Source organism: Poecilia mexicana, unplaced genomic scaffold (genome assembly GCF_051168715.1).
Source record: "Poecilia mexicana isolate PSO_F unplaced genomic scaffold, ASM5116871v1 scaffold_18, whole genome shotgun sequence".
NCBI classification, from domain to species: domain Eukaryota; kingdom Metazoa; phylum Chordata; class Actinopteri; order Cyprinodontiformes; family Poeciliidae; genus Poecilia; species Poecilia mexicana.
In genome coordinates this window covers 26,709,895-26,726,707 of record NW_028263387.1, presented here as the reverse complement: position 1 = coordinate 26,726,707, position 16,813 = coordinate 26,709,895, and the positions used below count along the sequence as shown (strand labels likewise).

Below are 16,813 nucleotides of genomic sequence, written 5' to 3'. Positions count from 1 at the left end.
AAATGACCATAAACATTACTAATCTCTGAGCGGTGAAGAAATGACAACAATGAGTTCTCAACAACGATGATGGAGACTAAAATACCCATTTTTTGCCAGCTAGATCTTGGATTACTGCTGACTATTTCAGTTTAATGAATTCAGCCGAATCTCCACCAGAACTGAAAAGTAAGGAGTAAAGCCTAACCCCAGCATGTAGCGGCTGAGTGAATCTGGTCTGGACTCTGTGGAGGAGAGTCATGGTTTCAGAGACGCTGTAGAAAGACAGAATACCTGCTCTGTGGTCCAGGTACACTCCTATTCTGGAGGAGACTGGACCTGATACTGGAGTTTGAACTCTGTTGTGATAAAATGTGTAACTGTTTGTGTCACAATATAATGACCAGGATTTGTCATTAAACCCAAATTCTTCTTCTATGCTGATATTTTTGTAGGAAACTGCTATATCCACTCCCCCTGCACTCCACTCCACCTCCCAGTAACAACGTCCAGTCAGACTCTCTACACTCAGGACCTGCTGATAATCAGTGAATCTCTCAGGATGATCAGGATAAAACTGTTGTTGGTCTAGTAATGTTACTTTTCTGTTCCCCTCAGATAACAACAGATATCTGTTTGCTGTGTTTGGTTGTAGAGAAATGTCTTGGAAATGTTGTAAAAATCCAACTCTGGTCTTTGGTTCTGGTTCTGACAGTAGAACATCCACCTCAGTGACGACCAGTGAACTTTTTCTCCATGCATCTCTCAGGATGTCCTGTAGTTTGTCTCTGAGCTCTGACACAGCTGCTGTCACGTCCTCAAAGTGTCTCAGAGGACGGATGTTGATGCTGGATGAGTGTGTCGACTCCCTGAGTGCTGGCAGTGAGGGGTAGTTGAGGAGAAACTGGGTGTGATCCTCTGTGTGTGAGAGCTGCTCCAGCTCAGCGTCTTTCCTCTTCAGCTCAGTGATCTCCTGCTCCAGCTTCTCCTGAACATCTTTGACTCGACTCACTTCAGTTTCCTGCTGGGATCTGATCTGCTGCTTCACCTCAGAGCTTCTTTCCTGGAGGAGACGGATCAGCTCAGTGAAGATCTTCTCACTGTCCTCCACTGCTTTATCAGCAGAGACATTGATGGCCTCCAACTCCTGTTGAAGCAGCTTCACATCTTTCTCTTGGTCCTGGATTCTCTGATGGATTTGTTGTCGACTCACCTGGAGCTCCTTCTGCTTCTCAGCCCTTTCTGCTGCAGCTGGGACTGTTTCATGGTCTTTAGGTTCATCAGTAGTGCAGAGATAACAGATACACTGCTGATCAGTACGACAGAAGATCTCCAGCAACTTATCATGCTTAGAGCAGATGTTCTCCTGGAGGTTCTTGGAGGGATTCACCAGCTTGTGTCTCTGTAATCCAGGGACATCATAGTGAGGTTGGAGGTGATCCTCACAGTAAGAAGCTGGACAGGTTAAACAGGATCTGACAGCTTTCATCTTCCTCCCAGTGCAGACCTCACAGGCCACATCTTCAGGTCCAGCATAGCAGTGATCAGCAGGAGCAGCTTGGAGTCCAGCTTTCTTCAGATCCTCCACTAAAGCAGCTAACATGATGTTCTTTTCAAGGACAGGTCTCCGTAGGAACTCTTTCCTGCACTGAGGGCAGCTGTGGAGTCTCCTCTGATTTTCTCCATCCCAAAAGTCTTTAATGCAGTCCATACAGTAGCTGTGTCCACAGGGAATAGTCACAGGATCCTTCAGGAAATCCAGACAGATGGAACAAGACAAGTTGCCTTGATCTAGTTGAACTCCTCTCTGTGCCATTTCAGCTCTCAACGACTGTGTGAGGTTCTCCTCCTTACTACAGCAGCTGGTTTCAGCTCAGGTGTTAGCATCAGGTTCCCGCAGGGACGGTCACTGGTTCCACCAATCATTACGCTTCAAAACCAGAGGAGGAGGAAACAAGGAAGGACTTTGACCTGAACTCTTTCTACTAACCATTAAATATGTTTTTGCAACTGAGTGGTGGAAATTAAAACTAAACGTGATTCTATCCGTCAGATAGTAAAGGTCCACTTGAACAAAGTGGAGCGTTTAGTGTTTTATAGCAGGAAAGAGACTCATATTACTTACAGTAAGAGGCAAAGTTTTAAGCGGAAACTTAATATTTAACTTTGTTTACAGAAACAACTTCAGTCTTGAGCGATGTTTTAAATATAGAAGTACAGATTTAATAACCTGTTTCTTTAATTTTTACATGATATTTTCAGATTGAGGAAAATAAACCATTTCCATCTAAAAAACTCGTTGTTGTCTCTAAAAAGAATCAAACTGCACCTCCAATCAGACTTTAAGGAACTATTCAAACTAAGCAAACAGCACCTGGAGGGGTTCACTAGCTTGTGTTTCTGTAATGGTGGAGCATCATCGTGAGTCTGGAGACAAGAGGTATGGCTTTACAGGTAAAGCCATACCATGCAGCCATTACTATTTTCCATTTACAAGTTAATTATCGTGTTTCCAGAGTTACAGTCTCTATTTCTGCAACAATATTCAGATACATACAATACAATACAATTTATTGTTGATTCTTAGCACTGTCCATTGAACAAGTATATGTATAGGTTATAATATGTATGTGCACATACATTTTATAAATGGTTTTATTTACAAATGTTTGGTAATTATTTCATAAAGTTGAGATAAGGAGTTTGATTAAATAAGGGTTCACTTCTTCTTACTTCTTTTCAAACAAAAAAGTGGTAAACAAATGATTCTGTTCTTAGTTATGTATGCACATGTTTTTTCTCTGTCATACTGATTGCTTTTTCTCCTGTTTTTTAAAAACCTGTTTGAAATAAATAAAATAAAAACATCATCAGAAAAAGTTGCTTCACTGTAATTCACTAAAAGCTGATTATGAGATACTTAGACAGGTTTTTAGGTCATTCTCAACTGGATGGATGAGTGATCTGTGTTTAAAAAACCAAGGGCATTTTTCCCCAGGTTGGTCCAAATGTGTGAAGTTTGATGTGAAAACACTGACAACCTTTGTTCTAGCAGTGGAGGGAGGAGCAGCTTTTCCTGCTTTTTCTTGTCTCCATTTTTGGTTTGATAGGTTTTGCCTTTCAAAAGTTATTCAATAGACCTAGTTTTTATAGCTTTTAATACCTTTTACCCTTATAACTGTATTACTTCCAATTTAAGGACTGTGGGATTTTTGACTTTATCTTATAACCAGCAAGCTGAGCTAGAACAAAATTCCTTTGTTCACCACCAAAGACCATGAGAAACTTCTTCAGAGATTTCAAGCGATAGAAATTTAAATTCATCAAGTGAAGGTGAATGTTGACGTCAACACAGGATTTGGAAATGAAACAACCTTACAGATGATTCAAAACAACAAAGAGACAGATAGGCAGCTACCAGCTACATTGGCAAGCAGTCCCAACCCCCAGTGGAACTGCCAAGCTGAAAAATAAATCCCATCATTATGATCGGAGGAGAATCAACCCTGCAGAATTTGACACTTCTGAATATTGTGTATAACTGAAAAGACTGGAGAGTTGACTAGGACTCTGGTCCAGCACTCAGTTGGTTCAAATCTTAACTAAAGAACAGGGTCTTCTTTGTGTCAATAGGTAACTTCTTATTGAAGCGGACAAAAGTCCTATGTGGGGCACCACAAGGTTCAAACCTTGGATCCCTCCTTGTTACCATTTCTATGCAGATGATACACAGCTCTACATTACAATATCATTAGGTGACTCTTAAGTCTTAACCCATTCAAGATGCTTAAAACAAATCAATGCGTGGATGTGCCATAACTTTCTCCAGCTGAACAGAAACAAAACAGAAGTTATTAACTTTAAACCTAAATGATCAATAATGCAACAATTTTACACAATTTTTTCTTAGTTGCCTTACCAGTAAACTACTTAAAAGCATTTTCTGCTAAAATAATTGCAGTGCATCAAAAAACAATGTGAAAACATATTATGACTTCACTTTTATATTTTTCACGGTTTCAGAAATTTAGTGAAGGCAGATAAAGTGTTTTTGATGTGACGCAAACACCCCCCAAAACTGTCGAAGGTTGGTACCGACCACCGTACGTTGGTACGGTCCAGGATGGCGGGAAAAACGTCATTGACTACGTCACACGAGTGAATGGGCCAATATGGCGGCGAGCGTTAGAATGTAGCTTCGCAACGGGATGTTTTATTTAAACTACTGTTGATTCAAGAAGATTGTCTTTTAGTTTCAGGTGAGCAAACGGAAATACGAACAATTTATAAAACCACAACGACTATTTGAACCGTTTCCGTTTAGACTGACTGACAATTAGCGCAGCCGCTAGCTAGCAGGTATGAGTGTATTTGTAAACAATGAGTGAACATGATGATGCAAAGCGAAACCTGCTGAGTTAGACCGAAAAGTCCATCTAAAAACTGATTATCCTGAACCCTAAGAGCTGTTACAGCGAAGGAAGCGGGGAGACAAAGCTGTTTTCACCGATTATGTGGGGTGTTTGGTAAACGTCGGTTTGCTAACTGTAATTGAGACATTTTTAAGCTAATCCGTAAATATATAAACAATGTAAGCAGATTAAGGTCCACAAGTAAAGATGTGAAATTGCTAACGAAGACACAGGTGGTCAGAAAAAGCTCACAATGTTCTCTGCACCTCTAGAGCAGATCACAGGTAGACAGCACACCTGGCAGCTCAACCTAGAAATACAAGAGATTTAAAATGATGTCATGTCTGATGTGTTCATGTAGCACAAGGTGGTCAAACTGTGGGAGAGCAAATCAACAACCAAACTTTCATTTGGTTTACCTGCTTTAGATTTGTTATTAGAACAAAGAACAAGAAACTTGATTTTAAATGGCAACAATGTATTGAAGAAATCAATAAATTAATAAATGGACATCATATAGTTACATACAGACTCCTAACGGTCTGTTTTTATGCTTGTCATGAATCTGTGATCATCACTAATATCATATCTGTTTTCAGCTTTCCTTAAGTCGCTTTCTGGAGCAGCAGGATGTCCGGAAAACTCGGTAACCCTCTGAAGGCCGGCGACCTGGTGTTCGCCAAGATGAAAGGCTTTCCTCACTGGCCGGCTCGGGTAAACAAGCAGACAACACACCCTTCGTCACACACAGCTGTTCTGACCTGGGATGCTTTAACCCGTCTGTGTTTGTAGGTCTGTAAATCAGAGAACGGCTACAGGAAGCGAGTCCCAGTCTACTTTTTCGGGACCCATCAGATGTACGTACACCCAGCAGCCAATCAGCTTCTCCCTCTGTGTGCGTCTTTAACCCGTCTGTGGTCGTTCTCTCCTCAGAGGCTCCGTCACGCCGGAGAACGTTGCTCCGTACGTCGGCAACAAGCTGAAGTACGGCAGCGGCGTCCGCATCAAGGGCTTCGCTGAGGGGATGTGGGAGATCCAGAACATGCCCGGCCTCGGCAGCAAACTCAAGGTGAGTTCAAACTCCTTTCTGCTTAAAATTTATTTATTAAGTGTATTTGATAGATGCAGACACACAATAACACAGACAAACTGAATACACAAATTTGGAACAAACTTCCAGAAAAGTGCAGAACAGCTGAAACACTGAATTCCTTTAAGTCTGGACTAAAAACCCAGCTGGTTAGATCTGCTTCTGGAAGTTAATAAGTGAAACTTTGGGCAAAATATTTGATGTGTAATGACAGTACATGACAAAATGTAAAAATGTTTACTGGTTTTCTCAGTTGTTGACAGTGTAATGTTTTATAAAGACACCACACTGTATTTGCATGATGTTTTATGAACATCAGCTGTGATGCTCCACTTGATACATTTACCAGTAAAATGTTATTGGAATTGGTTTGTGTTTATTTTAAATGTAATGAACACAGAAATGGACAAGAGGTGTAAAGGATTTTTACAGACTCTGTTCTGTTTTCTCCACAGGTTCAACCGAAGACCTGCACTAAAAAAACACCAGCAAAACCAGCTTCTTCTTCTACTACACTCTCCAAATCAACTCCTGCGTCCTCCAGAAAAACTCCTGCAGCGAAAACCCCTGGTGGAAAACCTAAAGGAGCTTCTGCTCCCACTAAGTCTGAGTGCAACACTAAACCTGCTTCAAGCAGAAGCACCCCGAGTCGAGCTTTGGCTGAGAAAGAAAGTTCAGAGAGATCCACAAGAACGTCGTTTCGATCGGCTCCAGATAAAACAACCCAGACCAAACAAGATCCGGACGCTTCAGATCGTCCTGCAGCGAAAAGATTCTCTTCCAGATTGACTCCTGATCAACCTGTTGAAGCAAAACAAGATAAAGAAACACTAGACCGTACCACAGCTACAAGGTCCTCTAGATTGGTTCAGTCTGTGGAACCAAAACTAGATAAAGAAACTCCAGATCATGTCGAGGCCATAAGATCCTCGTCTAGATTGTCTCCAGATGAAAACATGAACTCTGAACTGCAGAGAGCTCCTGCAGCTGCAGGCGGGTTGTCCAAGTCAGATCCAGGTGACTTCACACAGCTTACAGAGTCTGCAGAGCGAAGAGAGGTTAGATTAGAGTTAATCAGGTTATCTTCTGATGAAACAACAGAGTCCCGACAGCGTGAAGCATCCAGGTTAGCTCCAGAGAAACCAACAGACTCCAAACTGGAAAAAGAAACCAGAGCAGCAGGTACCACATCGTCGAGATCGGCTCCAGATAAAACCACAGAGTCCAAACAGGTTACAGAACCAGCAGAGCAGCCGGCTGCTCCTAGAACCTCATCCAGGTCAGCTCCAGAGAAACCAACGGGTCCAAAACCGGACCAGGAAGCAGGAGACGTCGCTACGGCAACGAGAAGCAGGAGGTCAGCGAGTGGAGGGTCACTGGCAGAACGATCGACTGAAAAGAAAACTCCAGCTCAGACTAAAAGAGAGGTGGGAATAAAAAATGACTCAAATCTGCAACGATGTTTGAACATTAAGGCAAATTAGAGCCAACATAGTTTCTACCAAGCTGGACAGACGTGATATGTTCAGTTTCTGCTCAGCTGTAGTTTTTACAGTTTCCTGTTTCCTCAGGTGAGATCAGGAAGAGCTTCTTCTGCCTCTGATGGAAAACCTGCAGCAGGCTGGACAGGAAGTAAACCTCAGGCCCAGAAGGAAACGGCGAGCAGCGGCGAGCAGGAAGCTGCTGGACGTCGAGTTTCCACCCGGAGCAAAGCGACGGATTTAAAGGTGACCGCCGTGATTTCATGCTGCCAGCCTCATGAAAACTGTTTCCTCCTTTATTAATGCAGCTGTTTGTGGGACTGAAGTCGTTAAAATGAGAAGAAGACATCAATAAATACAATATTTACATTTTTATTTTACTGCTTTTATTTTTAAAGGGAAGCAAACTCATTGATTTTGAAGGGTTAAATTTCAGTATTATCTGTTGTTCACTTGTTAGCTCAGTAATGCTACAATCTGCTAACGCTACATGGATAACGCCTGCTCCGTGGTTGCTAAGCTATTATACGATGCCTGTGTCGGTTCTTCACCTCCAACCTGAACACACTTCCTCTGCTAAACCTGGCAAAGCCGATCATGATGATTCAGTTCAGAGGAAACCTGAGACCAACAGACCTGCAGCAGCAAAGCAAAGGCGCTCTGCTGAGGATGATTCAGGATTTATATTCTTTTATTGTTCCTCAAATGGAACCAAAACTTAGTCAAAACGGCTAATATACATTTTGTAAATCGGTTTCAGTAACTGTTTCTTCTTCCTTTTTTACAGACAGACTGGAATAGAGAGGGATTATATGAAATATTAAAATCGACTCAAAAAAGCTCCAAGTTAAAGTGACTTCAGTCAGAGGCTTCCAAACCCTGCAACACAGACCTCTACAGATGAATAAGTTAGTCCTGATGCTGCATGACTTCATGTTTCCTTCATTAGGCGTTCAGTGGTTCCCCACAGCGACCCACTGCTGATACGATATCTGAGCTTCAGTATCGGTTCGCTGAGTGTCATATGAAATAATAAACATGATGCTGCAGATACTAACATCGGACCGGTTCAGGTCCAGTTCGGCTCAGTGAGTTTAATAAGAATCAATGGAGCTGATATCAGTGATGAAACGAATCCGTTCTGTTTCCTCTGCAGTTCAGTGACATTCCCGACTTACCGCCTTGCAGGAAGAGGAGGAAAGATGCAGGAAAGCGACAGAACAAGGAGGCCAAGAGGAAGAAAGAGGAGGAGGAGAAGAAAGAGGAGGAGAAACGGAGTCCGAGCAGCGAAGACGGGATGAAAGATCAGACGGAGAGTGGAGCATCGAAAAGAAAGATGGAGGAGGAGAAAACCGAGGAAGGAAGAGAGAAAGTAAAGAGGAGAAGCGAGAAAGACAAGGAGGCAGGAGAGAAAGAAATGAAGAGAATAAAGATGAGAAGAGAAGAAAAATCTGAGGGAGGTAATAAGAGGAAGGCTGATGAAGAGGAGAGAGAAGAAAAGAAAACATCTGAGAAAACGAATGAAACCCACAAGGAGGGAGCAGAGGAGATAAACGAGAAACACGAAGACAAGAGAGAAGAAACGAAGGTCAGGAAGACGGAGAGAGAGAGGGATTCATCTGAGGAGACAAAGAGAGGAGAGAAAGACGAGGACAAAACAGAGGGAATAAAAACTAAAAAAGTTCAAAAAGACAAAGAGAAAACTGAAGGAACGAAGACGAGGAGCGAGGAAGAAATGGAGAGAACAATGACCAAGAAAAGCAAGAGAGAAGAGGAGAAAACGGAGAACAAAACCAGAAAAACTGAGAAACCCGAAGAGAAAACAGAAGAAAGAGGAGAAGGAACGAAGGTCAGGAGAGCCGAGAAAGAGAGAAAAGAGGAGGAAGAGGAACGAGTGAAGACCAGGAGAGGTGAGAGTAAGGAACAGAAGGACGACAAGAAAACCAAAAAGAGAAGGAAAGGAAAGAAAGAAGAGGAAGATAAACCAGAAACAAACTTAGAGAAAATGAGAGAAATGAAGAAGACGACGACAAAAGATGGAGAGAAAGATGTGAGGGAGGAGAGGAGGAGAGAGGAGAAAGAGAAGAAGGTACAGAAGAAAAGAAAACATGAGGGCATGGGAGAGGAGGAAGAAAAGAGAGGACTGCAGTCTGCAAGACGAGAGGAAGAGGAGGAGGTGAAGAAGAGGAAGGATGGAGGGGAGGAGACGGCAGAGGAGAAGGAAGACGAGGTAAAACTGCAGAAATCATGAAATTAACCCCAAAATTTACACAAACTCCAAAAACAAAAAACAAAGAACGATGAGGTGGAAAACAGAGAAATTAAAGTGAACATAAACATAAATGTCTTCCTTCCACTGACTTTACCGGGTTGATTCAGAGCCGTTCAGCTCAACACGTAACAAAAATCACCAAACTGAACATATTCAAAATGTTTTCTGTTTATCCTCCAGTTAAAAACACAAATATTTCTCCATTACCTGCACAACAATAAATAAAACTGTAGGATTTTACATTGGCTTTAATGTTTACAGTTATTTAAGTTTCTGGACTTAATTTTTAATTTTTTTAAGCCTCTAAAATGGTTTTTGTTTATTCCCAGCAACAGAAGCAAGAATTTTCCTTTACAAGTTTCTCTGTGTTTAGCCAGATGTGTGTCCGTCTGTTTCTGAGGAAACAAACGATGCTGGATGTTTGTGGCGCAAGTTATTACAAAATAAAAATAATAACGGCTAACTAAAGAGCCATTAATGAATTTCAGATAGGGGCCACACAAAGTTAATCCAAGGGCCACTAATGGCCCCCGGGCCACGCTTTGGACACCTCTGTAAAAATAAAACCTTCCTAATTTCTAAACCTTTGAAACTCCAGAGGCAGGAGCAGCTGGCGGCGCGGAGGGAGAGTTTGATCGAGTCGCTGAGAGACCTGCTGAAGACGAAGGAGATGACGAAGAGCTGCCAGTAAGGAAGACGAGTCGCTCTTCGTCCATCCGAACCGGTCCAGTGAAAGCCTAACTTCTCTCTGCTGGGTTTGTGTTTCCATCAGGGACGGAGGAAAGTCTGCCGACAGGAAGACGCCAACCAAAGGTGGAGAGGACAGACGGAAAGGAGAGAAGACAGACAGAGGTGGGAAAATGTCCACCAGAAAGTCAACAACTGAGACGAAAGGAGAGAGACCGTCCAACCAAAGGACTAGTTCAGACATGAAGACGGACGGACAGAAGGAAGAGAAGACGAATGAAGGCACCAGAAGAGACAAGATGGCCACCAGGAAGTCCACAGCTGAGAGGAAGAAGACAAGAAAACGAGTGGAGAAGGATTCAAGGCAAAGTGCAGACAAGACGGAGAGAGAAATGAGGAAAACCACAGAGGACAAGACTGGTGGGAAGGAGGAAGAGATGTCTACTAGAGGGTCGGCTGTGGAGGTGAAGAAAGATGGACAGAAGGTAGAAAAGGACGAGACGAAAGAGCAGACCAAGAGCAAAGAGGAAGACGAGACGAAGCAACAGAAAGACGAGAGGAAGATAATCGGAAAGATCGTTAAAGCCAATCAGGGAACAAAGATTCTCGTGAAAACCATGATGGGAGGACTGACCAAAGGAGCTGGAGAGGAGGAGGTGAAGAAGAAGAAAGAGGAGGATGGGGGGAGAAAGGAGGAGGTGAAAAAGGCTTCAGAGATGGAAAAAAAAGAGAAGGAAGCCGAGAAGTCTGATGCTAAAAAGTCAGAGACAGAGGAGAAAAAAGCAAAACAGGGAGAGAAGAAGAAGAACGATGCTGAAGACAAAATGACAAGAAAACAGGAAGAGAAGAAGAACGATGCTGAAGACAAGACTGTAAAAAAACAGGAAGAGAAGAAGAACGATGCTGAAGACAAGACTACAAAAAAACAGGAAGAGAAGAAGAACGATGCTGAAGACAAAATGACAAGAAAACAGGAAGAGAAGAAGAACGATGCTGAAGACAAGACTGTAAAAAAACAGGAAGAGAAGAAGAACGATCCTGAAGACAAGACTACAAAAAAACAGGAAGAGAAGAAGAACGATGCTGAAGACAAAATGACAAGAAAACAGGAAGAGAAGAAGAACGATGCTGAAGACAAAATGACAAGAAAACAGGAAGAGAAGAAGAACGATGCTGAAGACAAGACTGTAAAAAAACAGGAAGAGAAGAAGAACGATGCTGAAGACAAATTGACAAGAAAACAGGAAGAGAAGAAGAAGAACGATGCTGAAGACAAGACTGTAAAAAAACGGGAAGAGAAGAAGAACGATGCCGAAGACAAGACTGTAAAAAAACAGGAAGAGAAGAAGAACGATGCTGAAGACAAGACTGTAAAAAAACGGGAAGAGAAGAATAACGATGCCGAAGACAAGACTGTAAAAAAACGGGAAGAGAAGAAGAACGATGCTGAAGACAAGACTGTAAAAAAACGGGAAGAGAAGAAGAACGATGCCGAAGACAAGACTGTAAAAAAACGGGAAGAGAAGAAGAACGATGCCGAAGACAAGACTGTAAAAAAACGGGAAGAGAAGAAGAACGATGCCGAAGACAAGACTGTAAAAAAACAGGAAGAGAAGAAGAACGATGCTGAAGACAAGACTGTAAAAAAACAGGAAGAGAAGAAGAACGATGCTGAAGACAAGACTACAAAAAAACAGGAAGAGAAGAAGAACGATGCTGAAGACAAATTGACAAGAAAACAGGAAGAGAAGAAGAAGAACGATGCTGAAGACAAGACTGTAAAAAAACGGGAAGAGAAGAAGAACGATGCCGAAGACAAGACTGCAAGAAAACAAGAGCAGAAGAACCTGGAAGGCAGGAAGGAAACAGAGGGGATGAGATTAACGCGGGAACAGAGGAAGAAATGTGATGGTGAATCTCAGGAAAAGAAAAAAGAGAGAACGAGATCACGTCGACTGGAGGAGAGTAAACAGCAGAAGAAGAACAAGGAAGAGAAGAAGAGTGGAGCCGACCGAGCGCTGGCTGCAGCTGAAAGTTTACGGATTGAATCTGCTGCCAAAGACGCTGAGAAGGAGGGCCCTGAAAGAGAGAGTCCGACTGGGACGGATCAGGGACAGCAGAAGAAGAACTCCAGTTCAACGCTGACGGACTCGACTCTGCACCGGATCAACGGAGACCTCCGCATCTCTCTGAAGACGGATAAACCCGTAAGACAATTTTACCAGACAAAAACAAGTCGCATAAAACCAGAGACTGTTGTAAAACTCCCACCAAAGTGACAGCAGCGTGGTGTTTCTGTCTCCAGGACATCAGGAAGTGTCTGTCGGCGCTGGACCAGCTCAGCATGCTGTATGTGACGTCTGAACACGTCCAGAGGCACAGCGAGCTCATCGCCACGCTCAGGAAGGTAACCATGGAGACACATGACCACCGGAAAAACAACAGAAATATTATGAGGTTTACTAGGTTACACCACTGGGCAATTGTGCTAATAAGCAAAGTGATATATTGTCTTTAAAGGGTTTTAATGTTGCAAAAATGGCAGAAACTCTGGTTTTAATGGTTTAGACAGATTTGGTTTAGTTGGGATTTAATTTGTTTGGTTCAAAAAAGACCAAACCAAATGGCCGGGAAAAGATTAGATCAGATCCCATTTATCACAGCAGAAGCTAAAAGTTTACCAGTTCTAGAAACAACATCTCCTTAGTATTGAAAGATTAATAAAAACTGGCAAAAACACTTTTTTTTTTTTTTTTTGGACAACTTTAGTTTGTGAATTAAAACTCCTAGTTATGAAGACCTTCTCATTTTATCATCATTCTTGGTTGTTTTTTGGTGTTTGTCCCTCTGACTGCTGTGGTCCGGTGGATGTGTAGATGCGGTACTACCGGGCCAACCAGGCCATCATGGACAAGGCCTCCATGCTCTACAACCGCTTCAAGAACGCCTTCCTGGCGGGCGACGGCGAGGAGGTGGTGAGCGCCGCCTTCCTGCGCTCGCTGCTGCAGGAGAAGGAGGAGACGCAGCTGGTGAGGGAGAAGGAGGAGGCGAGCGAAGGAGAGGAGGAGAAGCTGGAAGCAAAAGGTAATGAAACGAAATGTTCATGATGTTTAAATCATAAATACTAGAAGAATCTGAACTTCAAAACGAGATTCTTCTGAATATTTTAGGTCAGATTGTGTTTCTTTCATTCATAGCATTTTTTATTTCCTCGTGTTTGATGATAATTTCTGATCTTTTGTTTATAATCACTCTTTTATAAATAAAAACGTTCTTTGAAATCTCAGTGCTGTGATGGACTCAGAGCTGAACCTTCGGTGTCACATAAACACAGTTACAAAGTCGGCCTTCTGTCACTGACTGATAAAATCTGATGTTTGTTGCTTGTTTTATAATTGGTGTAAATCATATTAATATTGATTGATTAATCCAGGTAATGATTATTCAGATTGTGTAGCTGCTGTTAATAGAAGTGAATGCAATAAACGTTACTATATTTACTACTTTTATGATTAATCTAATTGTTTATGATCACGTTTTATTCAGATGAAATTTGTCAAATATTTAATTTTTTTCTTTTTAAATGAGAGATTTGGAGCATTTTTATATAATCATGTATCAGTTATTGATTGTAAAACAGAAATCAAGCTAATAAAAATAGATACATTTTGCTGCTTCTTGTTTTCAGCTCCAGTTGATTCCTCCTGAGACCCGGACCGGACCGGACCGGACCGGACCCGCTCTGATCCCGTCACACAGCAGCTGGTTTAGTTACCTTGAGCTGGATGTTCACCTGCTGTATTTTATGTCCCAGTGGAAACTGTAAGGCCTCCAACATGTGGCACGTCTCCCACTTCGTTTTAATTTAATCTTTAATTTCAGTCAGCAGCATTAATACTGATTTAAACTTTTAGAGTCTTTAACTAAAACACTGAGTTACTTGTGCTAATTTGTACTTCCTGTGTAAAGTTCCTAATCTCATACTTGAACTCCTCTGGTGCATTTGGCCCGTCTTGCCCTCAGAGAAGGGGCTGATGGGAAACGTAGTTCTTTGATTTTATTTTATTTAAACGTGTGTGAATGAAACATAAAGCATTAAACCCGGGCAGAATGTTGAGAAACCTACAGAACGGTGCTGCAGAGATAAGTCTGTGTTGTTTTTGTAAAAATCTGGACTTTATTTTTTTTTTTTTTTTAAGTTGCTGCTTCTTCAGATGTTTTTACTTGCGTGTGTTTTAGTTTTCAGTAACCTGTCTGTTACAGATTGCTGCTGCTGCTGCTGTCTTGTAAATCTGTATTTTTCTGATGTTTTTCCACAAACTTGATTGAATTAAAATCCTAATCAGAAAGTCGGTGCCTCTTTTTTATAAAACATGTCCTCTTTAAACAAAGTGTTGATTTTAAGACGGTTTTACTGAAACTGCTTCCTGCTTTCATCACAATATTTATCTAAAGTTAAAAAATTATTAATACTACTGGCAGATTTAAAATTTTATTTAAGAGGGTTTGTATAATCGGAAATGATGAAACTATAGAAATACAGCACAAAGATGCTGTAACTATTATTAAACCCTCCAATAATCGCTCTGATCTTTTCAGATAAAATCAAGTCTGGACTTTAACTGGCCCTCTTCAAAACATTAACATTAAACCCAAAATGTTTTCACACCCAGTCAGTTGTACCAGTCTGTCGTTCCAAGTTCAGTTCATTTGGGTAAAAATGAACTGATTCATGTTCATAGTTCAGCTCTTAGAGTTAGAGTTGTCTCCTCAGCTTCAACTTGATTTAGTTCATGTTCATTTATGATATTTCACCTGAAATAAAAACTTACAGGATGCAAAACAACCTCAGTTTACCCGTGGTGGTGTTTCGTAGATCATCGGTTTGCGGTCACTCAGCGGTCAGCCAGCGCTCACCTCGAGGGAAAATGAAAACATAAAACTATGGACTGAATGTTCTGTTCTTCAGTGTGGGGACTGTTTGTATGTTTTTTATTTTTTTATTTTATTTTTTTAATTTTTGTCATTGATTCCTGAGTCACTCGAACGTGATTTCCGCTCTTTTCCAGCATTGGAGCTGTTGTCAGTTGGTTGCCATGGCAACAATAGGTGTGCGTGTGTAGAGTAGAGCTGAGCGAGAGCAAAAGGACCGAGTGGTTTTTGAGTTGTTCAACTGTTTTTCGGCGTTACTGTGTAACTTCTGTGACCTCCAGGTGACCCTCTGGTCTGCAGGCAGACCTCTGCTTCTCTCTCTCTGGTCGGGTGTCTCCTGGAGGACAAAGGCATCGACTACTCTGTCCTGCAGCTCAAAGAGCCGACCTGCAGAGGTCAGATGGACCAGCAGACCTACATGGTGACCTTCAGCTTCAACAGCACTGACCTCTGTGGGACTGAGGTCACGGTGGGATCCCGCTCTGCTTCCGGATCTTGATGTGGAGGCGACTTTCACAGGTCACCGTTTGCTACGGAGTTAATGTTTCTGTTTGCAGACCAACAACAGCCAAACCGTCTACAAGAACGCCATCATGACCCAGAACCTCTCCTCTGGAGGAATCACTCGCCAAGACCAGGTCCACATTGAGTTTTCCTGCGTTGAGACCAAGCCAGACATAAAGACGATGGCTTTCCGGGTCAAAGGCAGGTGGGTGTGGCGGCTGCTGATCTCACCAGGTAAACTTGTGGTTTTGGTTTCAGACGGAATCAAATGAGAAAGATTCAGTAAAACATTTCAGAATAGCTCAGTCAGTTTTCTTTCCTCCAGGAAGCAGAGGGGAAATAAACAGGTAGAGAACACAAACACACAGCAAAATCTAATAAAGTAAAAGAAGCTCCGGTTAACCTGACGTGAAAACTGAAACACCAAGGAGACGACCACAGTGATCACCTCCAGTCAGTGGCTTCATGTAGCAGTGAAAACCTGCTGGATGCAGAGAGAAAGGTTAAATGTTTGACCAATGAGCAGCAGAAGCAGCTTCCTGCCAGCTGGGTGTCCTCTGCTGTGGTTCAGCTCGTCTCACCGTTTCCATTTAAATATTCAAATTTTCATTTCTTTGCTTTTGTTTTACTTGTCTATGATGGAGTCTCTTAAGATGGCAAAATAAGAGATTTTTCACATACTGTTTGGTTAGTTTCATGTTCAGCACCACAAGAATAAAATAAAAGACAATAGGAGTAACAAGAACCACAGTAGAGGGAACCAGAGGCGCATAAGTCAAATTTTCTTCCTTTTATATTTATTTATCTGCTTATCTGCACACATACCTATAACTACGTGAATAAACAGAGTAAAACCTGCTGGATGAAGAGCTTCAAGAAAATGATAAATAAAGTCCATTGTGGTATTTTCTTTATAAAGACTTTTTTCCACCCTTTTCTTGTTTTAAATTTTAAAGGCCTTTTTACTGCTCTCAGTTCTGTCTATATTTTACTAAAAACTGTCAAACCTCACAAATGAATAAATATATTTCATATTTAGTCCAACCGAACTGAAGTTGAGACGCAGCTGGAAGAAGAAAAATCAAGTTTGATTCACCGGTGCAGCAGCTCTACAGCGCCATCTGCATGTCACTTATGGGAACAACAACTCTACTCCGCTCTATTAACGGAACGGAGTAGAACTTAAATTTTAAGTTTATTTAAATTCCAATTTAAATATCAATTTAAGTTTATTGAAAGTCCTATTTAAATAAACGTAAATAGGAATTTACCTTTTAGATTGATGATGTTATGAAGGTAATATTTAGCTTACCTGTTTTCACCTGAGATAAAATCACAGTTGGCAGTGCTGACGTCATCGCTCAGGTAAACAAGCCAGCCTCCACCTGTGGGTGCGGCTTCTGGTTCTGAGAACTGTTGGGCTGTTTCGGCAATAGCCAGTTTATTTCACCGCAGC

The 16,813-nt window shown here is 41.8% G+C and overlaps 2 protein-coding genes across 3 annotated transcripts; one reads left to right on the top strand and one right to left on the bottom strand.

The window, feature by feature from the left end:
• Positions 1-121: 121 nt before the first annotated feature.
• On the bottom strand, positions 122-1,813 carry LOC106913712 (tripartite motif-containing protein 16-like). Its single transcript, XM_014980222.2, has one exon. It carries the CDS (start codon positions 1,793-1,795, stop codon positions 122-124), a length of 1,674 nt encoding a protein of 557 aa, XP_014835708.2. The 5' UTR covers positions 1,796-1,813.
• A 2,307-nt stretch (positions 1,814-4,120) lies between these two features.
• Positions 4,121-14,270, top strand: psip1b (PC4 and SFRS1 interacting protein 1b). Of its 2 annotated transcripts, XM_088015407.1 has the most exons (13): positions 4,121-4,238; positions 4,991-5,105; positions 5,184-5,248; positions 5,325-5,460; positions 5,937-6,498; positions 6,583-6,908; positions 7,053-7,208; positions 8,119-9,192; positions 9,833-9,921; positions 10,007-12,128; positions 12,227-12,328; positions 12,798-13,005; positions 13,610-14,270. In XM_088015407.1, exons 2-13 carry the CDS (start codon positions 5,022-5,024, stop codon positions 13,627-13,629), a joined length of 4,944 nt encoding a protein of 1,647 aa, XP_087871533.1. In that variant the 5' UTR covers positions 4,121-4,238; positions 4,991-5,021; the 3' UTR covers positions 13,630-14,270. The 2 variants fall into 2 exon arrangements, with proteins under 2 accessions (XP_087871533.1, XP_087871532.1); XM_088015406.1 differs by having other exon boundaries at positions 5,937-6,908.
• Positions 14,271-16,813: the final 2,543 nt, after the last annotated feature.